At 37.4% G+C, this 16846-nt stretch overlaps 1 protein-coding gene across 1 annotated transcript in view; it reads left to right on the top strand.

Annotated features, from left to right (window-relative positions):
• The window catches only part of SKAP2 (src kinase associated phosphoprotein 2), a 166057-nt gene that overhangs the window by 40068 nt on the left and 109143 nt on the right, over positions 1–16846 (top strand). The window contains exon 4 of the mRNA XM_090046706.1: positions 2662–2769. Within this exon, the coding sequence (XP_089902832.1) occupies positions 2662–2769 (108 nt within the window). The remainder of the gene's footprint in view (positions 1–2661; positions 2770–16846) is intronic.

Consider the following 16846-nt stretch of genomic DNA (forward strand, 5'->3'; position numbering starts at 1 on the left):
AAAGATCTTGGCTTAATCGCTCCTCTATTTTAGTGTCCATAAGATACTTAGTGTTATATATTTAAAAAAGCAGTATTTTTAATAAAGCCTAGATATAAAACATATGCGAGACAGGGCTGCAAGATTTCATTGTGAGTTCAGATTTTTTCCCCTGTGAATAAAGTGTGTGGATATTTTCAGTTTTTGGAGAGACATTTTTTATTTTGAAATCATCTAGCAATTCACTTTGACAAAGAAACTTTTAAGGGGTGCCCATTTCTTTTGAACTGGGATTTTCTAGGTTTAAAACAGACAGATACTATATAGAGATAGAGAGAGATATATATTTGCATACCCACAAATTTGGTAGTTGTTTCAGCTATAGAAAATCTAGCGAATGTACAGAAAAGTTTGATTTTTAAGGATTTTTGTTGGGATGCTTTGAGAATATTTAGTAGGTTCTAAGCTAAAACAGGGCCTGTCCAAATTTGAGCTGTCGATCTATCCAGAAAGCACTAAAATGATGTAAAAGTGCAACAGTATTGCTCATTACCTGCCATTTTAAATAACTCATGCAGCTGAAAAGTATTGCCTATGAGCTGAGAGAGGTAGAGTTCTAGTGAAACAAACCCTTCCCCATGTAAGTTTGTTTATTTTATCTTATACTGTGTGTATGTATTTTTTTTCCCAAACACAAATTCATACTTCCTTCTTTTTATTTATTTATTTTAATACCCTGAAACACTTGTTTGTAGATGAACATGCTCTCTATACATTGTTTCTTTTCTATGAAAATCTAAAGTCTTGGATTATATGCACATGTATACTGGCATCTTAATGAATGATGGTGTATTTGAGCAGGCCTGTCTGCTACTAGCTTGGTTATTTCCTGTTAGCTGGCGTCCCAAGGACTGGTACATATGGGTGTTCTTTTACTGTATTGTTACTTAGTAGAAAGCTGTTAACGTGGGGAGAGTGAAAGGTAGAATTTTTGCTACATGATATGCTTCCGTGACTGGTCCCATCCTTGCATACTTCAAAGTTGTGAAACCGAGAAGACATTTTAAGATGGGAGGGAGTTAGTTTAATCTATATATGCATATGTGTGAAAAGGTGTTGCCATGTTAGGCACAGGTGTTTTACATTGCTCTGTTCACCTATGCTGCTTAAGGTCATACTCCGCAGCTTTTCTGTGTGTGGGACAATTGAGGATTCAGCAGCTGACAGAAAAGTTTGCTTGGGATCAGTTTGGGCAAGATTAAATTGAAATATTTTGGTTAGATTAACACCACTCACTATAACAATCTTTGTGAGAATTGTGTTAAAAATGCAAACTGGATCTGAACACAAATGCTAATCAGTGCCTTTATGACATGGGGGTTTGAAAGAGAACTTATCAAAAAATACTATTCTAACATCCTGCAACATAAGGAAACAAAAGTAGAAATTCAGCTTTATCACTGAAGCTGCAAAGAAAATGTTACCATATGCTAAAAATCATGGGGTTTTCATTACACATGGCTTCCATTTCTATTATTAAATAGGTAAGAAAGTATCAAAGCACCCATCCATGGTCAGATTATTGTTCTGATACTTTGGTTTTGCAGAGTCAATATCTTAGCTGTCCATTTGGCATGTTTTAGTTTTTAAGGGATTCATTATCCATGACCTATCTTTCAATATAGTTTCTGAAAAGCAAAAAATACGAAAAGAGAACCTGGTATGTCAGGTGTCGTTTAATGCATTCAGCAGGAAACATTTAAGAGTAGTCCAACAGTATAAAATCATGTTCTCCAGAAGGAGACGGATAAATTTTACCTATCCAGTTGTGAGTTCAATAGCTTCAGCTTTCAAGAAAACTTTGTATTTTTTTCAGGATTTAGTTTCTGAAAGGAGAGCAGTACTTTGAGTTCTCCTTTTTGTGTGTTAATCCCCTTTTTTTGACGCGTGTCAGAAAATATGCTGTACAAATTTGGGGATAAGCGTCAGTTTTTTTGTATAATAAAACAAAGGTTTACATCACCACTGAGTGTGTTGTGAGAGATTTTGGAGCCCTTGGCTGCTTCAGCGCTGCACCAGTAAACTATGGTACTCTGCACATACTTTAGTATCATAGTGTGCCACTCCAGTTTTTAACTTCATGAAAAAGAAAAACAATACTTCTTCGGATCAAGAAATGTATCTTTTCTATCAGGATCTACTTTTCAAAGTATAAGGAGAAAACAAGTGAAAGTGTTCACAGGTCCAAACATTGCTGCTGAAAACTCTCTCTCTCTCTCCCCCCCCGCCCTTTCTCTTTTTCTGTCAGTCTCTCTCTCTTGCCCCCCTCCTCCCCCCATGCGCAACTGTCTGCTCTTGATATCTACCTTTTCTTCCTATGCACAGTTTGGGGCTGGTGTTACCCTCTATCCCATTCCCGTAATGATGAGATGTCAGTTGTGCATCAGTGGGTTTATTAATGTGACATTATTAGGTTCACTTGTCCAATTAGACTGGAGCTTTGGAATATCGGCATATACAGCTTATATTTTAATACTCTGAAATCCATCAAGTCAAAGAAAGTGCAGTAGAACCCTGAATTTGTTTAAAATATAGCTAGAAATCATTCTTTCATACTGATGAAAATGCCTTTTGATGCTGAAGAAACTGTTTTTAAACTCCTGGTATCTTTGACTCTTGTAGGAGATCTGGAAGACGAGGACGATTCTGAAGGCCTTTTATCTTCACCTCCTGATAGTGTCTCACTAGCATCTGACCGATATGATAAAGAAGATGAAGCACCCTCTGATGGTATGTGACACTGTTTATCTTAGAATGCACTAGATTCACCAGTTTGCTAAAAACCCATGTAATCTGATCCTCTTGATTAGTGTGCCATTGTTGGAAATCAGATAAACAGATAAGTATTAGCAGACATCTGGACGTTTTTCTTACCTTTCCAAGAACCTTTAAGGAACTGAAGAGCTCTCTCTAGTGGTACTAAAAGCATAGTGAACCTGTCATAAGTGCACACTGTTTGTTTGCACTCATATTTTTTATAGGATAATCTAGTCTGTTGGTTATACATTTTAAAGATAGATCAGTGACTAAACAATGTGAATATTTGTAGCAACAAATTGTTTGTTAATTCAGCATGATCAGATTCTTGCTTAATTTTATTGTGCTCCTTAATGGTTTGCTGTATTATTTATCTTATAAATAATGAAACAGTTTAGTTGATTGATATTTTCCTCCAAACTCCATTCAGAATGGGTTCATAAAATATTAAATTAATTATTCCTACATTGCTTTCTCACATTAAAATAGTCTAATGCAGAACACTTTCTTTATATAAATTATAACTTTATTGACTTTCCATTTTAAAAAAAGCCCCTCTTCTCTGTATGGCTGTTTTGTTCTACATCCATAAAATTCAATAATAATTTTTGTGTTGAAGATATGGATAGTTGCATATTGCAGCTGTTAGCAAGCTTGCTTTTATTACAGTGTCCATATTTTTAGGCCCAGTTGTAGTATACATAATATATTAAAACTTTCTATGGGTAATATACGATTATAAATTAAGTGTGTGTAGAAATAAATTAACCATGTATATTAATTTGTGGCGCACAAAGTTAGACTTAGAAGTGAGTGATGTTTTCTGCCATGATATGATGATCAAACTGTGGAGCTTTGTCTCAAAATACAGTTCCTGAATGAAAATATGCTTCCTGCAACATAGCACTCCATGTTTTATGTTATCCAGATTATTCCCTTTGGAAACATAAATTGCTTTTATGAGGTATAAAATTATGTCTATTGCAGAACAGGGATAAGTCAAGTACATGCATAAGTGATAAACCTTCTAACCACTGATTCAAAATAACAATTTTTTATATATATTCAGAATTCTCTGAAATGCGCAGCAGTAATAATCACATACTTTCTATTGGGCTTGTTCTGCCTTTTGGCAAATGTCAGATTTAAAAAAAAAAAGCACAACTCAACTCCTTTTTGTTTTCAGTTTGTAATATAATTACTAGCTGAACGGGGCATTGCGGTTTTTAAAACCTATAGTTTGTCAAAGTACAAACATATGAAACTTATCATTTTTATATTTATTTATAATTGTTATTATAAAAACACAAAAAGATATTTTCTTAACAGTATGTTCAGCTGAAAGTGACTACGGAAAGATATGTCAAAACTGTATGGGTATTTAGAAGAAATAGTGTTTCATTTTCTGTCAAAGATGTACAGTATTAAGAATAAAACTGTTTTGTTGTTAAGACTGAATAATGAATTGCTGTGCAATGCTAATGCCTAAATATATCAAGTAACATATCAATTTGCACATACAAAACAGACTAAGTTAATTATTTGTATGTTGTAATTACTGGATTGGGTGTTTATAGATGCCTTACAGCATTGCTGGGTGATAAGATGCAATGCAGACTAAAAATACTACTTGTATAATAGATGGTGAACCTTCATATTGTGGTTCCTACCTATTTTGACCAAATCGTGAAGTTTTAATTATCCCTGGGTGTGTCTACATGAGACACTGTCACTGTAGCGATGAACTACGAACAGTGATGCCGCTGCTACTGCGCCATAGGGTTGGAAATGACCCATGTGGCACTGGTACTGAGCAGTACCAGTGGTTACTGTGCACTCATTTAGTATTGGCTAACTTTTGATTTTTGTCCAAGGAAGAAAGCAAGCAGAGGTGCATTTGGATAGACAAATGTCAATATGTATCCCTGGTGTAATTTTTATTTTAATCTTTGAACCCAGGTATAGGCTCCTAAGTTTTATGTTTACACACCTAATAGATGCTCTGGTGTTCAGAGGCACTGAGTACCTGCTTTTTTCATTGACATATATGGATGCTCAATAATTTAAAAAAAAAAAAAAAAAAGATCAGTCTGCTTATACTTCTGTGCCTAAGTCATGCTCCTAAAACTTGATCTACATGGATAGATTTTGATTCTGTGCTGCTACCGTTTTACTTCATTTGGTGGTCTGTGCAGGTGCAATATCCATTTTCAAAGTCAAGCCTGAAATATGCATTTAGGCTCTTTAACTATGGATGTCCGAATTTAGAAGTTTTCTTTACTTTAAGGGCATTCATTCATTTGCTGTGCTTAAATGATTATGTAATACATAATAGTTTATATGATTAAGTGGTACGAAAGAAGGTGTAGGCTTTGTATGAGTTCCAGAAATATCAGTGCCTGGCTTCTCACTTTTCCTGTGAAACTACAGTATGGAAGGTAAAGGATTACTGTATCTGTATGGTGGAGATGAAATCATATGTGCATTACAATCATTGTAAAATCCTGTTTTTATGTGACCTTTGTCTAATGGTGTATTAATTACAAGAAAGATAATCCATTTAACAGTAAGTATGATATAACTAAATTAGGACAGGTCACCAAAAGGCCTTTTGTCAAATCTGATTGTTATTTTGTCCTTTTGACTTTTACCTTATGGTGGGCACTAACAAAGTATCTAAACTTTGATGGATTATAAACTCTAAACATGATATGTATTTTTCATAATGCTAATGTAATTTTCTAGGTACTGAAAAGGTCAAACCCCCACGTCTCTGTGTGCATTCTAAGTCTGTCTTTCCTTTTAATATTTCTTTTTCTTTGTTCCTCTGGTTCAAAAGTTCATTCAGTTCCCAAATGGCCACCTAATTTTCCAGTTATTCCCTCAAGCCATATGTGTTTTGGTTTCTTTATGGTTTATTAGGTACTGTAGGAAAGTAGCATAAGTTATATCTTTTAATGAAATTCAAGCACACTTCAGTGATGCTTTGACTTGATTGCTAGCAGCAATTAAATCACAAGGAAGGAGAATAATGCATAGACTTACAAGATCCAGACACTATAGAAACTGAAAAGGATTTAAAAAAAAATCAGGTTAAAAAAAATAGAAGAGAAGAATCCTCCAAACCAAAACAAACGAAACAACACAGCCCTGCCAGGCAGTGTTCCTAACTTGATTTTTTTTATTGGCTAATGGCCTGATTGATAGCAAAATCATAACTTGCTGTATGCTAACAGGCAGAGTTCACTTGTAGGTTATTGTGAGCTGATAAAAGGTTAGATGGAGTTTTGATTTTCGCATTGGACCTTCGTGCGCCAGATTAATGGAATTTCAATGAGAGACTGGAGTAGTCACAGCTTTGTCAGAAAAACAGATGGAGATTCTATAGTCATGTCTGCTCATTAATACCAGTTGCCTGAAAGGTGTACCACTTCTCTATACAAAAGACTCAAGATAATTGATTTTTGAGAGGGATATTTTTTCACTTATTGATGACTAGGTTTCTTGTAACTTTAAGTGACAGGTTTTCTCCCAGTATGTTGTCTAAAAAAGTTGCATCTTATAATTTTTTTCACTCCCTGGCCAGCTGTATTCTGAAAACTATAAATGGTGGGAAAATACCTCTAATTTGGTCATACTGGAAAAACAAAACATGTTAAACTACTTCAAGTGCAGCGTACTATGCTTCTAAGTTGTTATCATCTTTAGAATGTAATGTTTTAAAGGGAGGGAGAAAAACAAGTGCATTCATTTACAGAAAATACTTTTTCCATAGACTGGGATACTAAAAAGAACATTCAATTTTATATTACCTTCTTTAAAAGGAAAGGAAGGAAGGAAGACATCAGGAGGATAGTTCTTTTGAAAAAGTATAAAACAATGAAACATGAAATAAATAGAAGTCCATACAAAAATTGTAGAAGATTAAGTTATAAACATAGTTTAAGAGCCTTCAGTGCCCTTGTGGAATTCTTAATTTCAGTACATGATAACCTGCTTGCAAAATTCACGAGAACTGAATATTCTTCTACGACATTTAATTTATTTGTACCTGAAAGAGGGCTATAATGCTTGGCCTACCTGATATTACTGCCAAGGGAGCACAAAAATAATTGATATATTTTCAAACCTGGAAGCAGACAAATCTACATTTAGCTTCATAGCACTAAGAAGTGTGAATCTGATCTCAATAAATATTTAGTCTGAAATACTAGCTTTAAAAAGAGAGCTGAAGAGTTCTCCTTTAAATGTTGTCTTAAGTACACGAGATTCACAAAATAAAGAAAATATGTCTTGGTGTTTATATGCTCCTCACAGTCATAGTATTTGAATGTAAACATGAATAAAATATAACATTTTAATTGAAGAGTCTTTTAAATAGTGGAGTAGTCCTGTCTTAGAAAAAGGCAATTTGAGGTGGGGGGGGAAGGAGGGGAGGTTCAGAATAAGAAATGTCATTGCTGATGGTTTGTGAAGGCTTAGCTTTAGAATAAACTAGCTTCTAACAGTCTTAGAAATGGGTACAGTTGACTACTCTATACTGTTTGCTTTTATATTTTTGTGGGAAAAACCAGTGTTCTCTTCCCTCCACTATATACTAAGCATAAAAATTATAAAGCTTGCACTTTAAAAGTCTACCCTACTTATTTCCCTCCTTTCCTTCTCCTGATTTGGGAGATTTTCTTTGGGTTATAATTTTTCTTTACTTAATCGCACTGTATTTTTTGTGAAAATAATAATGAAAAATGATGCACTTGGATTTTTTTATACTTTCATTTTGAAAGATGGGGTCTGATCTAAAAGCTAACAGTTTCACTTTTTCCTATAGTGTAGCTGATGTGACTTTTTTTTGGATCAAGAAAATTTGAGTACCATCACAGTGGAAGATGGAATTCAAATCCATACAAGATCATTTTCTTTGCTTTGCAGTGTACTTTAAGTACATAATAGTTTTTCCTTTTCTTTCAATAATATCCCCTATTAGATGGGATGCCGCTCTAGATCACACAGTTATAATTAAATAAAACTAATAACTAGTTTAACAGGGCTGAAGAAGGAAAAATAACTTCATGGGGTTTGTTTTTTTCTTCCGTCCCTCCCCAAAGAGAGAAAATTTTTTGACCACTGTTTTGATCACTGGTGTTGAGGTGATGACCTGTTTTCCTGGAGATGGGAAGAATTGGGAGTTTACAAAGTTGTTCTAATTGACTGGGTTTGCCGTAGTGGAGGCAGAATGACTGTCTGGAGCTAAGGAGCGTGGAACTTTCATTCTCAGATTAATGCATCTACCAAGAAAACAAATTAAAATATTTTCTTATCCTCTATTCCTGTTTAAATGTTCAGGCTGATTGGGCTCAATTCAAAAGGATCACAGTTCATTAAGGCAAAGGCAGACGAGCTGGGCTTGATAGGCTTACTTTCCTTAAGTGAGAGGAGGGTGTTTTTATGTATGTGCAAGTGCCTCCTCTTTACTTCCTGCTTCAGTTGCAGGCGAATCTGCTGTGGACAACCTACCCCTTGCTTATTTTCTCCAGGAGAGGTTTTCCTCCAAGGGGTATGTATAAACTGGGTTGGGAAAAGGTGCCCTAATGTTTTGTGTGCAGAATAAGAGGGAATGACCACAACACCATTTCTGTAGTTTTGTCAGATGGGAAAAATACATTTAAAGAAGTTTCCTTCTCTTCTCCTCTTAGTTGTGGGAAGGGACATCTCTTTATCTTCACTTTTAGTTTGAGAGATGATGGCCACTATTAGAATTCTGGCTAAAACATAATACAGTTCTTTAGAGTTCCTTGCCTATGATGTGTATGAGTGATATTACTAAACCATGGCATTTATATGCTTGCATTTTTTATTAGACAGTTTTGCAATGTGTGCAATTGCTGCTGTACTTGGAGAAAAGATTATACTCTTGCTATATATAATGCCATGCTGATTTTTTTTTTTTTCTTTCACAACTCCTCAGATGTAAAGACTTGCAAAACCATCAGAGAGATTAGTTTCAGCACCCTATGATTCTAAAAATCATTTGAGAGCAATACACTAATTAAATAGAAGAACGTTAATTCAAGGCTTCCATTGACTTAAATAACAGTTGAGTTGGATGCATCCTGCTGTGCAATGTTGAGGGCCTTGGAGATCTGTATCACTAAGGAATTAGTTAAGCTGATACATTTACAGACAGTAACAAAGGTCCTAGAATTTTTCCTAGAAAGGACTGTTTAAGACATGTGAAAATAATCCTTTCATAAATTGGTAAAATGGAATGGAAAGCACACAAGGTAAAGAGGTGCAAAGTGTTTAAAAGAGATTTAGAAATGTGAATTCCAACTAAAAACAACATCCTCTTGGAAAGATATGTTAAAGAAATGATAGATTCGAAGGACCAGAAGGGACCTATAAGATCATCAAGTCTGGTATCCTGACATAGGCAGGAAGTTATTGTAAATATATCCCGTCGTGACTTGTGTGGCGGCATGTTTCCTACTTACATGAGGAAAATTCTGGCTAAACTAATACAATCAAACCTTAAGATGACATCCTACTTTTTTAAATGCTGTAGAATTTCTAGTTAGAACGACCGTGTAAGAACCACTTCTACATTATTGGTAACAGTGAATGTATTGGATCAAAGTACCAGGAGAACCATTGGAGAAGGAAAAAATAAATCAGAGTTAATAAAATGTTTTTTAAAATCTATTTTACGTTTTTTTTAAATCTATTTTATTTGTATTTTTTTTCTTTTAAGCACAGCTACTTCAAGCAGAAGGAACATATTTCTAACTATGAAACAAGAAAAGAGGTGAAATCTTGGTCTCAGTCAAATCTTTGGGACAATTCCTTTGGCTTCAATAGAGTCAGGACATTGATTCTTAAGGAACATTTACTGCACCTTACTAAACTTATGAATAGGTTAAAGATTTTTCATTTTGATGTTAAATAATGGAAACATTTGAATAAAGACTGAGAGGGAGATTTCAAGTTTAAGTAAATGATCCAATTTAAAACTCAAAAGCTGTGTTATATAAATTGTTTCCTTTTTGAGTAGTGATTCTCAACCAAGGTGCCATGAGATCCTTTTAAAGGTGCAACAAGGTGCCAAATGAGTTTTGACACTGTCAGGTGTGCAAACACCGACACAATTCCCAAGATGCATCCAGAGATTTCAAATTGGTGTATCCATGGTGTCAAGAATGTCTTTGAACAGAAGAATTACTCTCTTACTTGTCCATAGTCATACAATCTATGAAACCTAAAAACTGGCATTTTTCCAAGGGATGCCATGAGTCTACTGAGGGGAGTGTGCCTTGTGTAAAAACGTTAGGAACCACTGTCTTAGACTGTCATTTTCATGGATACATGTGTTTTATTAAGCCAACTAGTAAAAAGTCATCGCACATTACTTTGACTTTTTTGGGGCAGACTCACTTATAAAATGGTAATGGCTCAGGGTCCTAATACTAAGTATTTGGCATATATGGTCTCCACCATGAGGACCGTACAATCTAATTAAGAATATACAGCAAAGGAGTCTTACTTCCTTGTTGTAGCTTTTGTCCCTCCTTCATGCTACAGAAGTGATACAGTATGGTTATTTAGGCTAACAGTATTACAACTTGATGGTTTTGACATTTAAACCTCTAATTATCACTTTTTAAAAATCATCAATTTTAATCTCCCATGTGTTTTCAGCATTTGCTCCCCCATCACCTTCCATGGGAAAAGTAATGCTGGGATTTTTGCTGATTATTTCACTTGAGCAGTCACCCAGATTCCCTCAGCATCTCCATCCATTATCCATATTTTTCCAATTTGTTTGGCCCTTTTTCATTTTATAATAGCTTCTTGACAATAGGGCACATTTTAGCTGAAAACTAATTGCGTTGTATAGGTGTGCACTGATAGGGATTTTTGGGGCCAATACTGATAGCCGGTTTTTAAGGAGGCGCATTGGCCTATGCCAATCCAATTTCCAATACGCAGCTCTTCAGCTTGAAGAGCTGCATCCCACTGGTAAGTCTGGTGTGGTGGAAAGAGAGGGAAGAGGCAGATCAAGGCACCTGCAGTGAGGGAGTGAGACTGGGGCAGGCGCTGGCCAGCTGGAGCAGAGAGAGGCACAGGACAGAGCTGCAAGCAGTTCGTCCAGGGGCGTGGGAGGGCATGTGTGTCTCCTGGATCTGTGTGGAGTGGGCTGCAGCTGCGGGCTAGGGCCAGGGCTGGGACAGGCATGGGACAGAGCCACGGCTTGTCTGGGGAGGGGGTGTGGGAAAGGAGGGGGGAGTGGCTCCTGCTGCTGCGCATGGCTTGTCCAATGCTTGTCTGGCTGCTCCCACCTCTAGTCTGGGAGGACATGGGGAACAGAGTGGGGGGGTGCCCTCAGATCTGTGCAGGGCAGGCCGGGGTGGGCTGGGCTGTGGCTGTGCTAACCTCTTCCCGGCAGGGTGGGGCTGGCGGTGGTGGCACTGGGAGAGGGCTACGGGGTGGGGGGCCCGCAGCCACCCCAAAACTTGCCATAGCTCCTTCCTCCCCCCCTCCCAGCACAGCCTTGCCCCACTGGGAAGAGCTTGGCACAGCGCTGGTCCCAGCCTGCCCTGTGCAGATCTGGGGGCACATGCCCTCCTGGACGAGAGGCAGGAGCCACCAGATGAGCACCAGACAAGCCATGTGCAGCAGAAAGACTGGCCCCCCTTCCCTCCCTACACTCTCCAGCTTAGCTGTTGCTCTGTGCCACACCTGCCCCACCCCAGCTGTGCAGCCCCAGCCCCAACCATAATCCCACCCCTCCCTCATCTCAGGGTCCTTGGTCTGCTCCCCCATTCCCCTTCCCTCCCACATCCCCTCCCACCACACCAGACTTGGCAGTTGCTGGCAGCTCTCCAAGCTGCTGGCTCTGCTCCTCACTGCCTACATGTTGTGCTGCGACTGCGTGCACACATGGGCATTTACCAGACAAATTATTGGGCACATTGAACCAATTTCTGGTACAGAAAATTTTCTTTATATTGGTGCCAGTCCGATATAGGACTGATGTACTGGTGCACCTCTAGCATTGTACTACTGTTTAACATCCTATTATCATGTTTTCCCCGTTCAGTTTTTATTTGGATAATAAATTAAATAAAAAGAACTAGACAAGTCTTTTTTTCACTTAATTAATATTAAGTTTTTTAGTGGTTTATGAAAGCTATACTAGTTATGAGTTTAGGATCTTATTAAGGCTCTCTGTAATGGAATTAATTTTTATACTTTGATTTCTTTATTACTTCCCTTCCCCCCTGCACCTCCCCCGAAGCAGTTATGGCATGTCAGTTTGCACTTTGCTCTGAACTGCTTTCATCCTGGAATCAAGTGGAGATCGTATTAGTTCTGTTCAGTGACACAGCACTGCTACGATCTCCCCTGTCACCCTGGGTTTGAGTATAATCTAATACCTTTCCTTTTTATGAACTGGTTCAATATCTTTCTGCTCTTCTGGATGTTTTGGGGTCGTGGAGAAGCAAAATTTGCCGTTTCTTGATGTCTGCTGAATCAATAATTAACTTTATTTAGGTACAAAATCAGTTCTGTCCTCTAAATATTTTCATGATAGATGTTTTAAATTTTGTCTAAGAAAAGATGCGAGAACAAGGTCCCCTGAAGATTCCAGGACTTGCTTATGCTTAGATGAGAAATATGTTAAAACAGCTTTCCTTATGATATTTTTGTTTCTTCAAGTCCGCAATATATTTGGTGTTAAGTGAAGGACAGCACGGGCCTTTTTATTGGATTTGGACACAAAGATCTGATTTGAGGATGTTAATGTATTTCTTTTTTAATAATGAGCTGGTGATAGCATTTACATTCTGAGTTTTGGGGCAGAATTTGAATGGAAGAATACTGATACAAGGGGGTTTATTAAAGGAAAGTGAAATGAACTTCTGCCCCTCCCTGTCCATCCCCCCCATCCTGTACCACCCTCCCTTTGTATAGGTAACCAGTTTGGATGCCCGTAGGTAAGGGACAGAAAGTATACAGAAACCGGTATAAGTGGTCAGAAACCAGTTCAAATCTGTAAAACAACAGAAGTTCAATGCATATTAAACTGCTTTCATAATGGCTGAAACTAGTTTAAGATAATCCTGGATAGATGTTGTATCAGACTTAACTGATTTAGGTTATTTGATTTATTGAACTTCTGTCCCAGTTTCCCTCCAGATTCAAGTTAACTGTGTCCCCCTCCCAGGGTGGGGCGGGGGGGTAGCTTTGGCTTGAAGCTGTCTGCTCCGGCTGAGCAGGGAGGCATGCTGTAGCATCCTCTGGCTTCTGGTCTGAGCCACTGCAGGCATGTGGCTGCATTTCCAGAATCATAAGTGAATGTCTGTTCCCTTGATTATTAGTTTAATCAGAACACCTTAGACCAGGGCTTGCAAGACCTGGGGGGGTACATGCGGGCAGGTGAGAGCAGAGCACCGTTACCCACCACCCTGCATTGCTGCCTCCCAGGAGCAGGGCTGGGTGGGAGGGCAGCAGCACCCCTCTGGCCAGCCACACGTGAGGGGGAAGCTCTCATGTGGTTGCTGCTGCCACCCACTACCCTGTGCCACTGCTGTTCCTCATTTGGCTGCCAGGGATACACTTAGTAAAAATGGTTGAAAACCCCTGGCTTAGAGTAACTTGTAAAGATTGAATCGGTTCAGCCTTGGGCTTTTGGACTTAGGCTTTTGTAACATTTTGTTAGAAAACAGGCAATATCAAACAGATTTAAAAAGGACCCCATCTGAGGTCTCACAAAGGGAGTACAAATAGAATGTCAAGAAATTACATAATACTCGCATGATAAACAACGTAATTAGCCATAAGGGAGGGAAGAAGAGATCTAAAACAATTCACCAGGGCACCTCTTGGGGTAACAAGGAACAGTGGTCACAAACTGACAGAGAGCAGATTCAGGCTAGACATCATGAAAAACTTCATGGTAAAAGTGGCCAAAACTTGGCATGGGCTTCCACGGGAGGTGGTGCTCTCTCCTACCTTGGGAGTCTTTAAGAGAAGGCTGGATAGGCATCTGGCTGGGGTCATTTGACCCCAGCACTTCCCTGCCCAGGCAGAGCATCGGACTCTATCTGTTGAGGTCCCTTCCGATCCTAGCATCTATGATTCTATAATTCATAATTTTTCAGCAAAAGTTTTATTGTCAAAAAAATGCTACAGGGCTCTGAGCTAGTCTGTGCATGTGTGCGTGCAATGCATACTAATTGGATCCTGATGCAGAACAGGAAATTTCTGAGTTCTTGAATATTTTCACTGAATGGAAAAGAAAAGTCTTTTTCATCTCTACTTGTATAAGATATAACATTTTCTGTTTATAAATGTGTATCAGAATGCCCAGTTTCCTTAGGAGCTTGTCACTGGGCATTACTTGCTTACTGACTTCCTATTGAATGGTATTCCCTGTAGATGTCCGTCAACTGACTTACAGCTGGAAGAGTCATCCAGGTACTGAATGGCTTGTGAAACCACTTTTTCCCAAGTTTTAAAATCATGTAAACATTAAGTAAGCTAATCCTATTTATTTATTTTGTCATTTTGGTCAGGTTCAGTTCTCCATTATCACAATAGCTTGCTATAATACCACATTGAGGACTTTAATCTACCTTCCTGAAATGACATCATTTGGAAACGCTAGGGTTTTACATCGACATTGGCAGGAGGAAGTGCCTTGGGTTTTTGAACAACCAGGTACCATGGCAAAGAAGGGAGTATCTTCTAACCTTACCCATCCTTCTGTTTGAAATATTTTTTATGTACAGCCTTTTTCAGGGAGAAGTTTAAACATGGAAAAATGGCGAAATTAAAGAACTCGCCTACTGTTTTCTACCTGATGCCTGCAGCCTAGTATTTCTAGATGATGTAATTGTAATAGGAAAAGTTGTTTACCTGAGAATAAAAGTTTTGAACTTCCATGTGTGTGCATGCAATTACAAAGTCAATGTTTAGAACATTTATGATATTATATGGTTATGAACCATGATTAATTTTATTCTGTTGTGCTATAATTTCTGTATACCTTTTGAATGTCATCTTGCTGATCTACTCCTCCATCTAAAAAGCAAGATGGGGTATTTGTGTAAGTGAGAGAGGCAAGATAGGAAGGGGAAGCAAGATGCGGAATAAGAGCATTGGGGCAGAATATAGCGTAGCCAGGTGTATAATAGTGGAAGAAGAGGAAATAGGAAGAAGATGTACATTGGGTGGGGGGGGAGGAAAGGGACCAAATACATGAAGAAAACAAAGGAGAAAGTATGATGGAGATATCCGTGAAATGGGTAGATCATTATCTTGCCCAAAACAGCACCTTTTTCTTGTGCGTCATAAATAAGTTTCTCTGTCTTTTTAAGCACAAGTCAAGGAAATTAATATCTATTACAATGAAATGGGAAAGGAGTCAGTGGAACTGCTGCTGTTAACTTCAGTTAAGCAAAATATTGCCCCTGCAAATGTTTAAAAATAAAATCTAGTGAAACTTGTGACATCACTTTTTATTCACTGATCAGTGGGTTAGGAATTCCTACTTGAATTTTTGTGCTCATTGGAGGAAAAATAGCTAAATTGTTAGGGTTTGCATAGAAGCTTGCTTTTTTACAGATCAGAAATAGAATGACTTTTCCAGTTGTTTTAATGGACTGTATTGTCCATTAATTCTAAAACTAAATTTTAGAGAACATTAATGTTTGGCATAATAGGCTTAAAGAAATAAAAGTATTCTAAAAATTTATTAACCTCTGTTTTAGCTCAGTGCTGTTTGCAATGTTTTGAAAATATAGTAAGTGTTCTATAGTTATTGTGTTGTATACTTCCATTTAGTATAACCCTTCTGTATAACCTTATAGAAAAAAGAACTTTATAAAATGTGTGCATGCATGCATGCGTGCACATGCATAAAATATGCAGTTTAAATGTGCATGTAAGTATATCACTTGCTATAACTTGTGTACATGTATTCATAGAATCTAGAATTTATAAATACTAGTTTCTTATGGTACTGTTAGAACTAGATATTTGCATAATATGACGCAGAGCTTTAAAATCCAATGTTTATTTCGTATATTTCCATCTACCTGTTTTTTTTGGATTTTAAGTCTAAGTAAAGGAATTTAGCTTTCTGTAAATAAATGTTAACAGCCATATCATTACAGTTTTTCATATGGAGATATCTACTACGTTCTGCATCATGAAGATGGGGAGGAGAATGGTCATTACTTTTCCATAAGGAGTATTATTTTATTTCTCCAAAATGGTTTGAATCTTCCAGTGTTTTCCTTGACTTCCTTCACATTTTAAAGCGTGTTACTAAAATGATATGAAAATACTGTAGTAAGCTGGTGATAATTGATTTATTTAATCTCACTGAACTATCCCTTATTTTTTCTCTTCCTCTTCCCTTGGGCAGTAATCACAGGATCAAGCTGCCAATCTGTAGCTTTAATTTTTCCAGCAGTGCCATCTGGCTCCTTGGCATTAGATGTTGTATTGGCTTCTTTGCTGTTGCCACTGATCTTGTTAAATGCTAGACAGTTGATGAGATGTATTCTGCTACCAGATACTAATTTTCTCTTAACCGAGTATTGGTTTTTATTGGTAATTTTATGTACCTTTTTATGCTCTTTTTTACACATAGGATTTAATGCAGAGCTTGTTTGAGATAAAAATAGTGTTCATTTGTGCATTTCCTTTTCTGCAGCCTGTAAAATTACCTTTATGTAGCCTGCTCACTCATCCTCTCAGAAATCTTTATAAATCTTCAGTTAAATGAGTTGTCTGGCTTTTGATGGTGGTTTGAGTTATTTAATAGTTCCATGTTTTTCAGAAATTCTTCCATAATCTTTAAGATTTCTAAAACAGGTGTAACAGGCTTCTGTAATTTTGAGGGGATAACCAGGCAATAATAATACCTTGTTATCAAAAGACAGCAGTTTTACTAGCTTTTCTTCTTTTTAGGAGAAGAGGTTTCTGTAAATAGGCACCTTAACTGAACATACACATCTTAGTTACTTATTACTTGGTTACTTAT

Source organism: Crocodylus siamensis, chromosome 5 (assembly GCF_052110815.1).
Source record: "Crocodylus siamensis isolate JL-2025a chromosome 5, ASM5211081v1, whole genome shotgun sequence".
In the NCBI taxonomy this organism is placed as follows: domain Eukaryota; kingdom Metazoa; phylum Chordata; order Crocodylia; family Crocodylidae; genus Crocodylus; species Crocodylus siamensis.